Here is a 12,290-nt window from a genome sequence, read left to right on the forward strand (position 1 = left end):
ACTCCATCATATCGCAAGATAATCGAGAGTATAAAACTTTGATCTAGAATAAATCCTTGTTAGGTTTACTTATTTTTAGCATAATTAGTTAAGAGTAGGTAAGACTTTAGTTTTTACTTTTATCAATCTCTCTTTGAAATGCTTGAACCAACTTCCAAACAACAAATTCACAAGTTATCTGGCATGGTCTCAACCCTCAACAGATTCATCTCACGTGCATCTGACAAATGCAAACCATTCCTGCAAATACTAAAGAAGGGCCCAACGTTCACATGGACAGATGAAATGTCACAAAGCTTTCAACGACCTGAAGGCTTACCTATCAACTCTACCTGTCCTGTCTAAACCAAATGAAGGAGAAACACTAGGGCTTTACCATGCGACTACCAATTTTGCCATCAGCTCGGCCCTCTTTCGCGAAAGCGAGCGAATCAAAATACCAGTCTATTTCACCAGCAAGACATTGGCAAATTAAGAAAAGCATTACTCTCCAATTGAGAAAACAATGTTATCTTTGTTGTACTCTGCTCGCAAGTTTTGACCATACTTCCAGGCTCACGGCATCAAGGTCTTAACAGATGTACCCATTAAGCAGGTCTTGAGTTCCACCAACAAAAAAGCCCGCATGGCTAAATGGGCTGAAGAACTCAGAGAACATTACATTGAATTTTTTCCCATAACGTCTCACAAAGGTCAGGTCGTTGCCGACTTCCTTGCTGACTTCCCCGTCGAAGATATCAACTGGGAACCCGAGCCTATTACTTCACTCCATCAACTAACCACCCCAGATATATGGCACCTCTACGTAGATGGAGCTTGCATCAACAACGGTAGTGGACTGGGGGCTGTGTTAACTTCACCAGAAGGAACCCAGCTATAAAAGTCAATCAAGATCGATTTCACAACATCCAACAACGAAGCAGAATATGAAGCGTTAATCACAGGCCTCCGCATGGCACAACAATTACAAGTTCGAAAGCTCAAAGCTTACAGTGACTCACAACTAATCGTCAAACAAATCACCAAAGAGTATGTGACAAATGGAGCAAACTTAGCCAAGTATGCTCAAGTCGTCAATGATATCATCAGCTCATTCACAACATTCTCCTTGAAACATATATATTCCCCGAGAGGATAACAGACATGCAGATAACCTAACTTTCTTACCCTAAAAAACCTAAGATGCATGTCCCAGCACAGTTTACATTAACATCCTAGAGAGGCCTACCTACCAACAAGAAAGTGTCAACAGCCTCACGGACTTCTAGCCCTCATCCAAAGAACAAATCACTCAATCTTCGATAGACCCATTTCTGAAATTTATCTTACATGTCGAGCTCCCAGCAGAAGCAAGCAATGCTCGTGTCATACAATTTCGAGCTCCCAGATACACCATGATCAACAGACGATTGTTCCGTAAATCTACAGGAGGACACCACCTAAGGTGTATAACTCCACGTGAAGGTCAACTCATCTTCGATGAAATTCACAAAAGCGAATATGGCAACCATGCAGGAGCAAGATCTCTAGCTCATAAAGAAATCGCCCAAAGGTATTATTGGCCAAGCATGCACATCGAGGCAAAGAAGTATGTTTTCAAATACCACCAATGTCAAATATTTGGCCACAACAACCTAAGTCCAGCATGGGAGTTGATCAACATAGCCAGCCCATAGCCTTTTCATATGTGGGGGATAGACATCATGAGACCATTTATCCCACAAAAGAAAACAGGACTCAAATACGTCCTTGCATCCATAGATTACTTCACCAAATAGGTTAAGGCAATACCACTTGTTCAAGTCAAGGAAGTCCACGTCATCAACTTCATATGGACCAATATCATTACAAGATTTGGTCTACCCCACACCCTCATCATGGACAACGGAAGCCAATTTGCCGGCACATAAGTCAAGGCATTATATTCCTACAAAAATGGCGCATCACTCAAGCATTTTCTACACCTAGATATGCATAAAGCAATGGCGAAGCAGAGGCCACAAACAAATCCATCAAAGAGAATCTCCAAAAAAAGTTGGAGAGCAAGAAAAGCCAATGGCCAGAACAACTCGAGAACATTTTATGGGCATACAGAACAACAGCCTGAGCCAGTACCAGCGAGTCTCCTTTCACACTTTGCTTCGGAACAGAAGCAGTCATACCATCAGAACTTACAAGCACAACTACATGTTCTGACATCGTCGAATTCGAATCAAGTGAAAATGACAACATCTTATCAAAAGAAGTCGACCTCCTAGATGAGCGCAGGGGAACTGCTGTAATATCCCTAGCTCAGTACCACCAAAACATCCAACGATCTTACAACAAGAAGGTCGTCCTAAGATCTTTCCAAGTTGGCGACGTAGTCCTTAAAAAGACCTTAGTACCAGCCAAGCTTGACCCAACGTGGAAAGGACCATACATAGTGTATAGAGTCGTTGGAAATGGAGCTTACTGGATCAAAACTCAGCTCGGTGATGTGCTTCCCTGACCTTGGAATACAGCTATACTCAAGTGTTTTTATCAATAATTTATCTACAGATGTATCAATTAATATGAATAAAATTTCATCAACATTTCGCGTATAAGTGTTCTACTGGCATTACATGAGTACCACGCATCTTGCACTCGCTGTCCGATCTGGGATATCAAAGTAACCGACCTAGCACCAACGCCATGGTTAAGCATAACTCAACTATAATTACCACACAAAGGTTAATTATCAATCAAATTCAGACCACGGTCCCCCAAAAGGACTGCAAATCAACTTAACACTAACGCCAGGGTTAAGAACGATTCAACTATAATTGTCACGCAAAGGCTAATTATCACTCAAATACAATCCAAGGTACCCCCCCCCCCCCCCAAAAGGACCACAAGTCAACTTAATGCTTTTGAAAGGATTAAGTTTGACTCAACTACAATTACCACTCAAAGGCTAATTATAAGTCAACAATTAATAAAAAGTTCCCCCAAAAGGAACCACTTGATCAATACACACACCTAAGGACATGAAGAAACCTAGGTACCAACTATGTGCATCTATCAGGTCGTACACAAACACTTACGACCTACAAGCATCAGACGATCTACCAAAGTACGACAGGTCGTCGAGTCTACTACTAAGTAGCACAGGTCGTCAAATAACAAAACAAAAAGCAGGAGATCGAAGCAATCACATTCGTACAAAAATCACAGACAATATTATTTCAAAACAAGTAAGTAATTTAAATATTTTTACTTACTACAAATTCGGTTAGATACTAGAGGCCCCCATGTTATCCTGGGAAAACGACCTCAACATCCCCATCAAAAATAGAAGTTATCAATATCAACAATAAAAGAAAATATAGTTTAAAAACTTCATCCATCATCAATCAAATTACAAGAAGAACATAATCAGTTGACACGAGGCAGATTTTCCACATTCTAGAGATCTAGTTGGCAGCCCTCTTCACCAACAGAGCCAATAGCCGGATCACCACTTACATTACGCACTTTAGTGGCAACATCTTCAGTCGGCTGAGTAGCTGGAGCAACACCCAGGTCGGTTGGTAGATCAGATCGTCTACTAGCATCTACAACAATATTTTCTATAGTTATTGTTGCAGCCCCACTTTCAACAAACCTTTTGAGGGTTTTGTACTTACGTTCTAGTTCGATGTAATCATCCACCAGAACGTATACATCACCACTCTCTACCAGATCGGCCAGGTCGTTATATTCATTCTGAACTCGTTCAGCAATAGCCTGTGATTGTTTGCCCTCAGCAATCCAATGCGCTACCTCCACCCTCGAAACATCAAGAGATGGCTGCAATAAGGCCACTTTCCTAGCCAAATCCTCGATCTGACCTCTCAGCCCCACCACTTCAGCCCATTCAACCTCTTGCACAGCCAGCAACTTGTCATAAGCCTCATTCACAACCTCCAGCTCCTTATTGTACAGGTCAGAGATAGTTGACATCTCTCTCAGCTTCCTATACATCGCCAAAACCTGACAAGATAACCAAGTAAGTCAGGAGTCAACATCACAAAGCACAAAACAAATCATAGGTCAGAGATATACTTACAAAACACATTGAGTGATTCATATCTTTCAAGTTCATCCTTTTCCAAGGAGCCTAACCTGATAACAGGTCGTTCCTCAGACTCAGGTCGGGTCCTCTTCACCCCCTCAGGCTTGCCACCCTCAGCTCGCCTCTTCAACTGAAGCCTGCGAAATAGAGCGAGAGCATCACCACCTCCCCCACCTCCACGACCCCCCTATCACTCTCACCCACCTCCGCAGGTCGTCTAGACACAGGACGGCTACCAGAGCCTCCTCCAGCCGTCCTAGCACCAGAAACAGGCCCTCTTCTCTGATCCTCTCGATCCATCTCAGTATCCAAGCTAAAGATTTCGGGCCCTTTCTTCTGCTCAACCTTTTTCCGGTTGATCTTCTCACCTCCGCGCTTTTTGAAGTAATGCACAATCTCTCCCAAGACAGATCATTTCTCCTCCCAACTCAAGCGAGCAAACTCTTCTATAACTCCGGTGTTCATACACCCACGAATAGCAACCTCCACAAAAACAAAATAAAGTTGTCAGAATGTTCAAAATATCAACTACCCTACATATACTACGACCTATAACTTAACGACCTACCATCCCATTTTATAGTATGATTCACCAACTCTCAGTGAGAATGATTGTAATTACCCACAACCAATAAGGGCCTACACCCCTAATCCTCTTTACTCACCCACAATCACAGCATATTTACCCTTCACCACCTGCAAACTAAAATTCATAGCAAACGACCTCTTCATAGAAAAATGCTCAAGCACATCTGATAAACAAATGTTATAACCTCTCTCATTCAACAAATCCAACACATGAAAAACCCTCTAACTATTCCCCACGAACTAACAAGGGGCCTTTTCACAAAGTTCAAAACCTCCACAGTAAGATGGGAGAACGGTAACCTCATCCCAGCGTTCAATTGACCATAACAAACCACAACACCACCATCCCGAGAAACATAATCCAAGCCAAATACATTCCTCTTTCCACCTAGGTCGTATACAGTCAGAGCGTAGTCCACCAAACCAAACTCCTCTCTCAAAGCAACAGTATAATCTACCGACCTAGGTACCGCCTCCTCAGCCATCGTCTCTAATGAGGAGGATGATGATGCCTCACCTCCACTACGCGTCCTAACACCACCATCTCCATCACTCACAGTTCTCTCTCTCCACTGATCCAAGGCAACTTCCCCACTCAAACTATCACTAGTAATCGACATGACAAAAGCAAAAAGGAAAACAAAAAGATTAAGTTTTTGAGATCAAAAGAGACGCACCTGAAGACAAAAAGTTGGAAAGTTTTTGGTTTTTCTTTTTCTCTATTTTTTTTCTTCCTTTGTGTTGATAGAATGAAGAAATGAAAGACCGCCATACCCTAAACCCTTCAGCTGCACAAATCTCGAAAAAGCCAAAACGTTTTGCATTCCCCCAACAAAACCCAATCATAACCAACTTACCTCATCAACAAATCCACCGCGACTTGGGCCCATGGATCAGATCCAACAGTTCCCGCACATTTTCCAAAACTGTTCAAATAAACCAACTGTCTAACACGTGTAAAGAGCTTTCTTTTATCTTTTCTTTTCACACCACAGCTGTCCAAAAATATAAATAAAATAAAAGGGGCTAAGTACCCTCCGTTCTCAAACATATCACTACAGCACACGTGTCCACACACCAGGTCGTACTTTCACAACTCCGTATATCACCAGGTCGTACCACGCCACCAGGACGTAAACAACGACCCATACTCAAGTCGTCCCAAATATCAACCACAGTCATATATGAAAGCAAATGATCCACCGCGATCCTGAAGCTCAGTCAACGCACCAATAAATGAGACATTTACTTTATAGCATCAGAAGTAATAACGAATCATTAAAATAGCACAAAATATGGATCTATACTTGATAACGGCCTGGAGCAAATAAAGAAAGTCATCTCAAACATCTATAAATAGAGAGAGATGAATTACGAAAGGCATCTCAAACATCTATAAATAGAGAGAGATGAATTACGGAAGGCTTGATTCAAATTCACCCAAAAAACTTGATACATAAGCAACTCTTATCCCAAGAAAGAGTGCAATCATTCTTTATCAACCTCAACATCAGGTTGTAGATACAAATCCACACCTCTACAAATATGCACGAAAGAACCAAGACTTGAATCGATGAACTTTCAAGTATATCTTACAACATGTTAATGACTAACTCGTTGAAAGTATATCGTACAACATGTTAATGACTAATTCGTTGTTAAAAGTTTAAGATTAGTATCAGTGGATAATGGTGGTGATTGGTCTTTTGGTCCAACTGAATGAGAAATTGAATCACTTCAGAAGTTCAGAGCCATGGAAGATTCAGCATTTAGCACGGGACTGAAGCTGCGCTAGTGTATTCGCTATGTGCCCGCTAAACACTGCACAGGGTTGGGAAACTATCAATAAACACCTCAGAACACTAAAATCGCCTTCGGGGAGCTCCTCCATAGGCAAATTAATTAAAAAGCAAACTCCCTTAAGGCACTATGGGACTGTTCTGTTCTGCACACATCTGAATTGTGAATAGTTCATTCTTTTATGTCATCAATTCTTATGAGGGCAATGAGGCCGAGGTCAAGTTGCATCTCACAGTATGGACTTAAATCAGTTACACTTACACATGCATGTGGCTTTTCAATTCACCAAACCCAAAACATTAAACACTATCCAAGTTAATAACAATAACCTCACATGTCATTGATTCAATTCTATGTTTCAAAACTATTTAAACAAGTATACATCAAATAACTTGAAAAAAAAAATAAACAAGAAAAGAGAAAAATATACCTAGCATCCTCAACACCTATATGGCTAATCAAGCATTCAAGCTCCATACAAAAGTTTACAACAAGAAATGTAACAAATTTTCACCGCATTCTCTTATCACCCCCATTAGATTTCAAAATTCCATGTTCATACCGCCAGAAATCTTCCAAAAAGGTTTTGGCAGCATCTAAACTTGGAAAATAAGTAGGTTCCGAATATATCTGTGACAAAGTATCACTCAAATCTTCCGAAACGAAATTCCGATTTCCATTAGCTTCCAAACTTCCCATCACAATCACGATAAGTTGTCGATACGAAAAGAAAAATCGCTTCAAAGCCGATTCAACAGCTTGAAACGCTTGAAATAAATGAATCTTCCCGATATCTTCGTTTCGATGGTTGTGATAAACTTTCATCGCTGCTTCTTGAATCCTGGGCCCACCTTTTGGATCAACTTGAACGTTTAGAACCATTGGTACTTTGTGTTTCAAGTCTTTAGATAATCTTGTAATCTCCATCAATCTATTTGATCCAAAACAAAATGCTTCAGGTTCAGATGATGATTTAATCGCTAACTGATTCTTTAAACGTAAAAAATCATCTGGGTCCATTAAAAGATGAAGATCTTCAATTTCCGCTAATAGTTTCCAGATTCTTTCTAGTAGCCAACAATCATTAGCTGCTTTCTCAAAATCTTGAACTTCAATTCTTTCCACAATCTTTTTAAGTAACTCTTGTGACACTTGTACCCATGATTCCAAGATCTGATGAATAGTAAAAAGATTCTGGTTCTCATAGTTTTGAAGATTCTGAGTTTTCTTCAATGAATGTAAATCTGTAGGTTTACATATGAGATCATATTCTAGATTTGGTTTACCTGATAAATTTGGTTCACCGAGACCTAAAGTGTATGGACACCTTCTCATTTCACACTCGATTGAGAACATAATTTTGGATGCAATATCTTCAGATTTCTGCCACGTGGCGAGTCTCGGTAACAAACTTGCTTCACTTATTCTGCTAACGATATGTGAAGCTCCTGGAACTCTCCATACTTCTGCATAACTACCATCTCTTTCTAACACACCATTCGAGGTACTAAGATCGACAATCGGTGCTGTACCTCGTGTGCTTACATCTTCATAATCGTCTTCGCATAATAACGCGATGAGTTCAATCTGGTGAGTTGTTAATGACTCGAGACGTCGTTTCCACTCACGTTGATTCATGTAAGGTCGTGGGTCGGATAGAATAAGAGATATAAATCGAAATGATATTTCCAAAGCTTGTAAAGCTGGTTTGAGGATGGGTTCGTTTTTCCAACTTGGAAACTCTTTTGTACTCCATAGGGTAGAGAGTTCTGGAAGATGTAGATATTGTTCGTAAGCTGAACATGAAGAAGATGAAGCAGATGAAGATAAATCTTTGACACGAAGTGGTGAAGGAACCGAAACTTTGGGTTTGTTTGACAGTTTTGGTGATTTTGGTGACATTTCTGATGATACCATCTTTGTTTTCCAATCCAAATCAACCATATTGTTTTTTGAACTTAAAATGGATAGAGAAAATATTGAAGAAACTTAATTTTTATGTTTTAGTGGTATGGACAGAGAAGATGTATATATAAGGTGCTGAGATGAGAGAACTAAGCGTGTGGAATTTTAAAAGTCGCGGCGGTAAAGGAAATATAATAAAATTTAAAAAAAAGGATAAGTTGTGGAATAAACTATAAAGAAGGAGAAATTAAATTGAGAGCTTATCCAGTTACCTAATAACCCAAATATACCATACCTTGTAAGGGCATCTCCAATAGGGGGTGTAAACCGTATAGAGTGAAAATTTTACACCCCAAATATCAAAAAATTCTTTCCAATGGAGGTGCTATACCGTAGGTAATAGTGTATTAACTAATAGAGAGGGTGGGAAATTCTCCCTCTCGCTATTAGTTAATAAAAAGCTCGAACGTCACTTAAAATAACGTCTGTTTAACTTAAAAACTCGGACGTCACTTCAACACACATTTGAAGCTTTATTTTTTAACTCGGATGTCACTCCAAGTGACGTCACAGTTTAAATTAAAGAGGGACGTCACTTGGAGTGACGTCCGAGTTTAAAATCTATTTTTTTTACACTCTTCCATTGGAGAATAGAGTGTGGATATTTATGAGCTATACAATACTATACAATTAGAGTGTAAAATCCTAATGGCACCTACGTAGAGCCTAGGTGGAGGTGTAATTTTACACCCCCCATTGGAGATGCCCTAAGTGTTTAAGGAATTTTGTTTTGGACAATGATTAGGTGGTCCAAGTTCATTTAAGTTGTGATGGTGCATTTCTGGAATGTGAGCAGTATAAAATCATAAACTCAATTTTCTTATGCTCTTTATTTACTTTAAAAAGAGAAATTGTAAAAGAAGTAAGTCACACACTCACATTTGATTAAATAACCTCGTCCTTAATGTCATTAAGAATACCATTAAGACCTGTCAAAGCTCTCAAGAAGTCAAGATATGGGCGATATCTTCACACACACACATTCGAGAACATTTGCTTGTAATCTTTGACCATGTAAATTTGTAATTATTGCCCTTATCATTAGGTCAATGTAATTTAAGAATTTTTATTTAGATAGAAATAAATAAATAAGTTAATTTATTTTTTTTGTGTTAAAGAACAGAGATATCCTCGAGAATTCTTCAAGAGATATACTTGATTAGTCCACTTTGGACCATGGTCATTATGGGTAGGTATATACAAGACTCGTACCAAAGTTAGGCTAGTGTCTTTGGATGCTTCCATTGCATTTCTCCATGTAAATCCATTCAGATTAAGATGAAAAATTGCTGATGTTTTTTTACGAAACTTGCCATTTCAATATATTTGTTTAAGTGGAGAAGAAAATGGAAAAAAGACCAGCACCCGATTTACTTGGTTCAGACGTTTAGTACATGGGAAGACTCGAAAAAATCCGGGTATTTGGGAAAATGACTGCAGCAGCCCTTTGAAATGACTGAAAGAGTAAAAGTAACATTTGTAATATTTCGAGGAACGAGTCCAAAACAACATTCTTTCCCTTTTGATATCTTCTACCTCCTTTATTTAACTTTGCAGGTGACTTACCGTGTGAATGTCCAGACTTTACGCAGTCGCCCACCATTTTTCCGGATAAATGGATAGCGGCACAGTTTTTCTAGCAGAAGGCCTACTGGACGTGGGCGCCATAAATAGTAAGGAAGGCTGCAACGGATATTAACAAAATATTTAAAAAATAACAGATAACATATAGTTATTATTCTAACAGGCAATAGGGTATAGCTTATCCATATGATACATCAACGAAATATAATGCACCTAGATAGATTTTTTTATAAGGAAAACGCATGTAGTCGGTGTTGTGATAAAAAGGTTCAACTGTTTAAGGTTGTGAGGTCGACGGGAATTAGCTGTTTTCCTTTTTTGATAATAAGTCGGGTAATTGCAATTTGTTTGATTTTTCATACTAATCTGAGGTTAAGGTACTATTAGGTCTTAGACTCTTAAGTAATATATGATTGTCTCCCTAAAATTATAGAAGAAGTCAGGTCATCGTAACTCAATCTGCAACTTGTTTAGGAGGCTATTGGTATTTACTATTTTTTACTTGGACAATGCACCAAAAAAAAATCGAAAATAAAATGTTTCACGATGAAAGTAATTAAAAGCAGTGTAGTAAAGGCGTTAAAGCGCACCTAAGGCGCAACACCCTCTTGTGCCTTTAGAAGCAAGGCGCAGTAATGGTGTAGCCGATTGAAGTGAGGCGTAGTAATAAAAAAATAGATATATCAAATAAAAAATAAAATAAATATTAAATATGACATGAATTATCACTGATTTGCTTAGCCAAACTTTAAAATTAATTTTATGTAATTGTAAACATAAAACCATTATAGTCATTTAAAAGAAAAATCTTAAGCAATAAGTAAAGAGCAAAATAAAACTCATATCTCTCAATACAATCTAGCTCAACTTCAATAAACTAAAATAATGAACCGATCGAATTGAGCCAAATGAGTTCTTTATAAAATAGAACACGTGATTCAATTTTAGAATCCCGTAAAACTTCATTTAAAATTTAATCTATCTTTGTGTTTTTTCTCATTCCATACAACTTAACAAAAACTAATCAAATTTAAGTTTAAAGTGTACTCTACAATGAAACTTACTAAATTTGTACAATTTCTTATATCATACAACAATTGGATCGAGTGTAAATGTGTCACGTATAGCAAAAATTGTAAAAAAAAACGAAAAAACTGTAAAAGTTGATAAGGCGCGCGCCTTGTGCGCCTCGTGCCTCGACAAAAAGCGCAAAAAAACACAAAAAGTGTACGCCTTATATGACCTCTCGCGCCTTAGTCAAGGCGAGGCACTAAAAGTGTGCCTTGCGCTTTAAGCGCGCCTAGGCGCGCGCCTTAATTTGACTACACTGATTAAAAGAACATTAAGTCGATGAAAAATCAACTATACGGTTCCCCCATGATACAAAACCGACACTTCATGTTCGAATATCCAATATCTTGGTTTTTCTACGAGTTTTATTTGATCCAACCGTTCAATTACCATCTGTCCATCTTAGCTAATTATTGATTCATATATCGTTAATTTGTTAATGCAGTCCCTTTTCCTTTCAAAATCTTTTAGAATAAGAATTTTATGAGGTGTTTGGATCATATTTATTTATTGCGAAAAAGTGTTTATTAGACAAAAAATATTTTTTGAAAAAATAAATGTTTTTAGTCTCTATTTAAAAAAAAAAAACAGTTTTTCATCCAAAAAACATTTGTTGGTCCCAAAAACTAGTTGTATGATAATTAGGTAAAATTTGTTTTTCAAGTTAAAAAATTGTTTTTCTTTGAGAAAAACACTTTGGGCGCTGAAGGCAAATGAAATAATTAACTACTAGATGTTTTAGACTTCAGTATTTTATGCCGCGATATGCCAAAATATGTCGAGAAATATAGTGCAAAATATAGTTTGATAAAATAGCTTTTAAAAAAAAAATTACGACCAAACATGTTTATTCAAAAACTGTTTTTAAAATAAATATTTTTTTAGAAAAAATAATTTTTTGAAAAAATGATAACCAAACACCCACTTAACCTTTTACTAAAATTAGAAAATTTAGAGAGCTAAATTACCCTAACATTCTCTACCAAATAATTGTAATTTACATAACATTTGTCTTTTGTATTGCAAAATCAGTTTTTCCTTATAAAATAAACTTAGGACTTTGAGTCTCATTCGGTTTGTTTTGGATAAGTGTCTAGTTCCCACTTTGTACATTCTTCAATCTTCTTTGGAAACTGGAAAGCCATCGTGATCCAATTTAGACCAAACTCCGCGTTTAACGCTTCAATCTCACCCCTCCATTCTC

The 12,290-nt window shown here is 38.0% G+C and overlaps 2 protein-coding genes across 3 annotated transcripts; both read right to left on the reverse strand.

The window, feature by feature from the left end:
- Positions 1-3,350: 3,350 nt before the first annotated feature.
- Positions 3,351-6,637, reverse strand: LOC147489534 (uncharacterized). Of its 2 annotated transcripts, none has more exons than XM_086575005.1 (2): positions 4,129-6,637; positions 3,351-3,996 (listed from the first exon to the last, which is right to left on the reverse strand). In XM_086575005.1, exon 2 carries the CDS (start codon positions 3,985-3,987, stop codon positions 3,430-3,432), a length of 558 nt encoding a protein of 185 aa, XP_086431131.1. In that variant the 5' UTR covers positions 3,988-3,996; positions 4,129-6,637; the 3' UTR covers positions 3,351-3,429. The 2 variants fall into 2 exon arrangements, with proteins under 2 accessions (XP_086431131.1, XP_086431130.1); XM_086575004.1 differs by having other exon boundaries at positions 4,073-6,637.
- Positions 6,638-6,781: 144 nt separating this feature from the next.
- HSPRO2 (Hs1pro-1_N and Hs1pro-1_C domain-containing protein) lies at positions 6,782-8,475 on the reverse strand. The gene has a single exon (XM_086575003.1). The coding sequence runs from the start codon at positions 8,408-8,410 to the stop codon at positions 6,977-6,979; it is 1,434 nt and encodes a 477-aa protein (XP_086431129.1). The 5' UTR covers positions 8,411-8,475; the 3' UTR covers positions 6,782-6,976.
- Between the last annotated feature and the right edge of the window lie 3,815 nt (positions 8,476-12,290).

The sequence above is a fragment of the Coptis chinensis genome, chromosome 7 (genome assembly GCF_015680905.1).
Source record: "Coptis chinensis isolate HL-2020 chromosome 7, ASM1568090v1, whole genome shotgun sequence".
Classification (NCBI taxonomy): Eukaryota; Viridiplantae; Streptophyta; class Magnoliopsida; order Ranunculales; family Ranunculaceae; genus Coptis; species Coptis chinensis.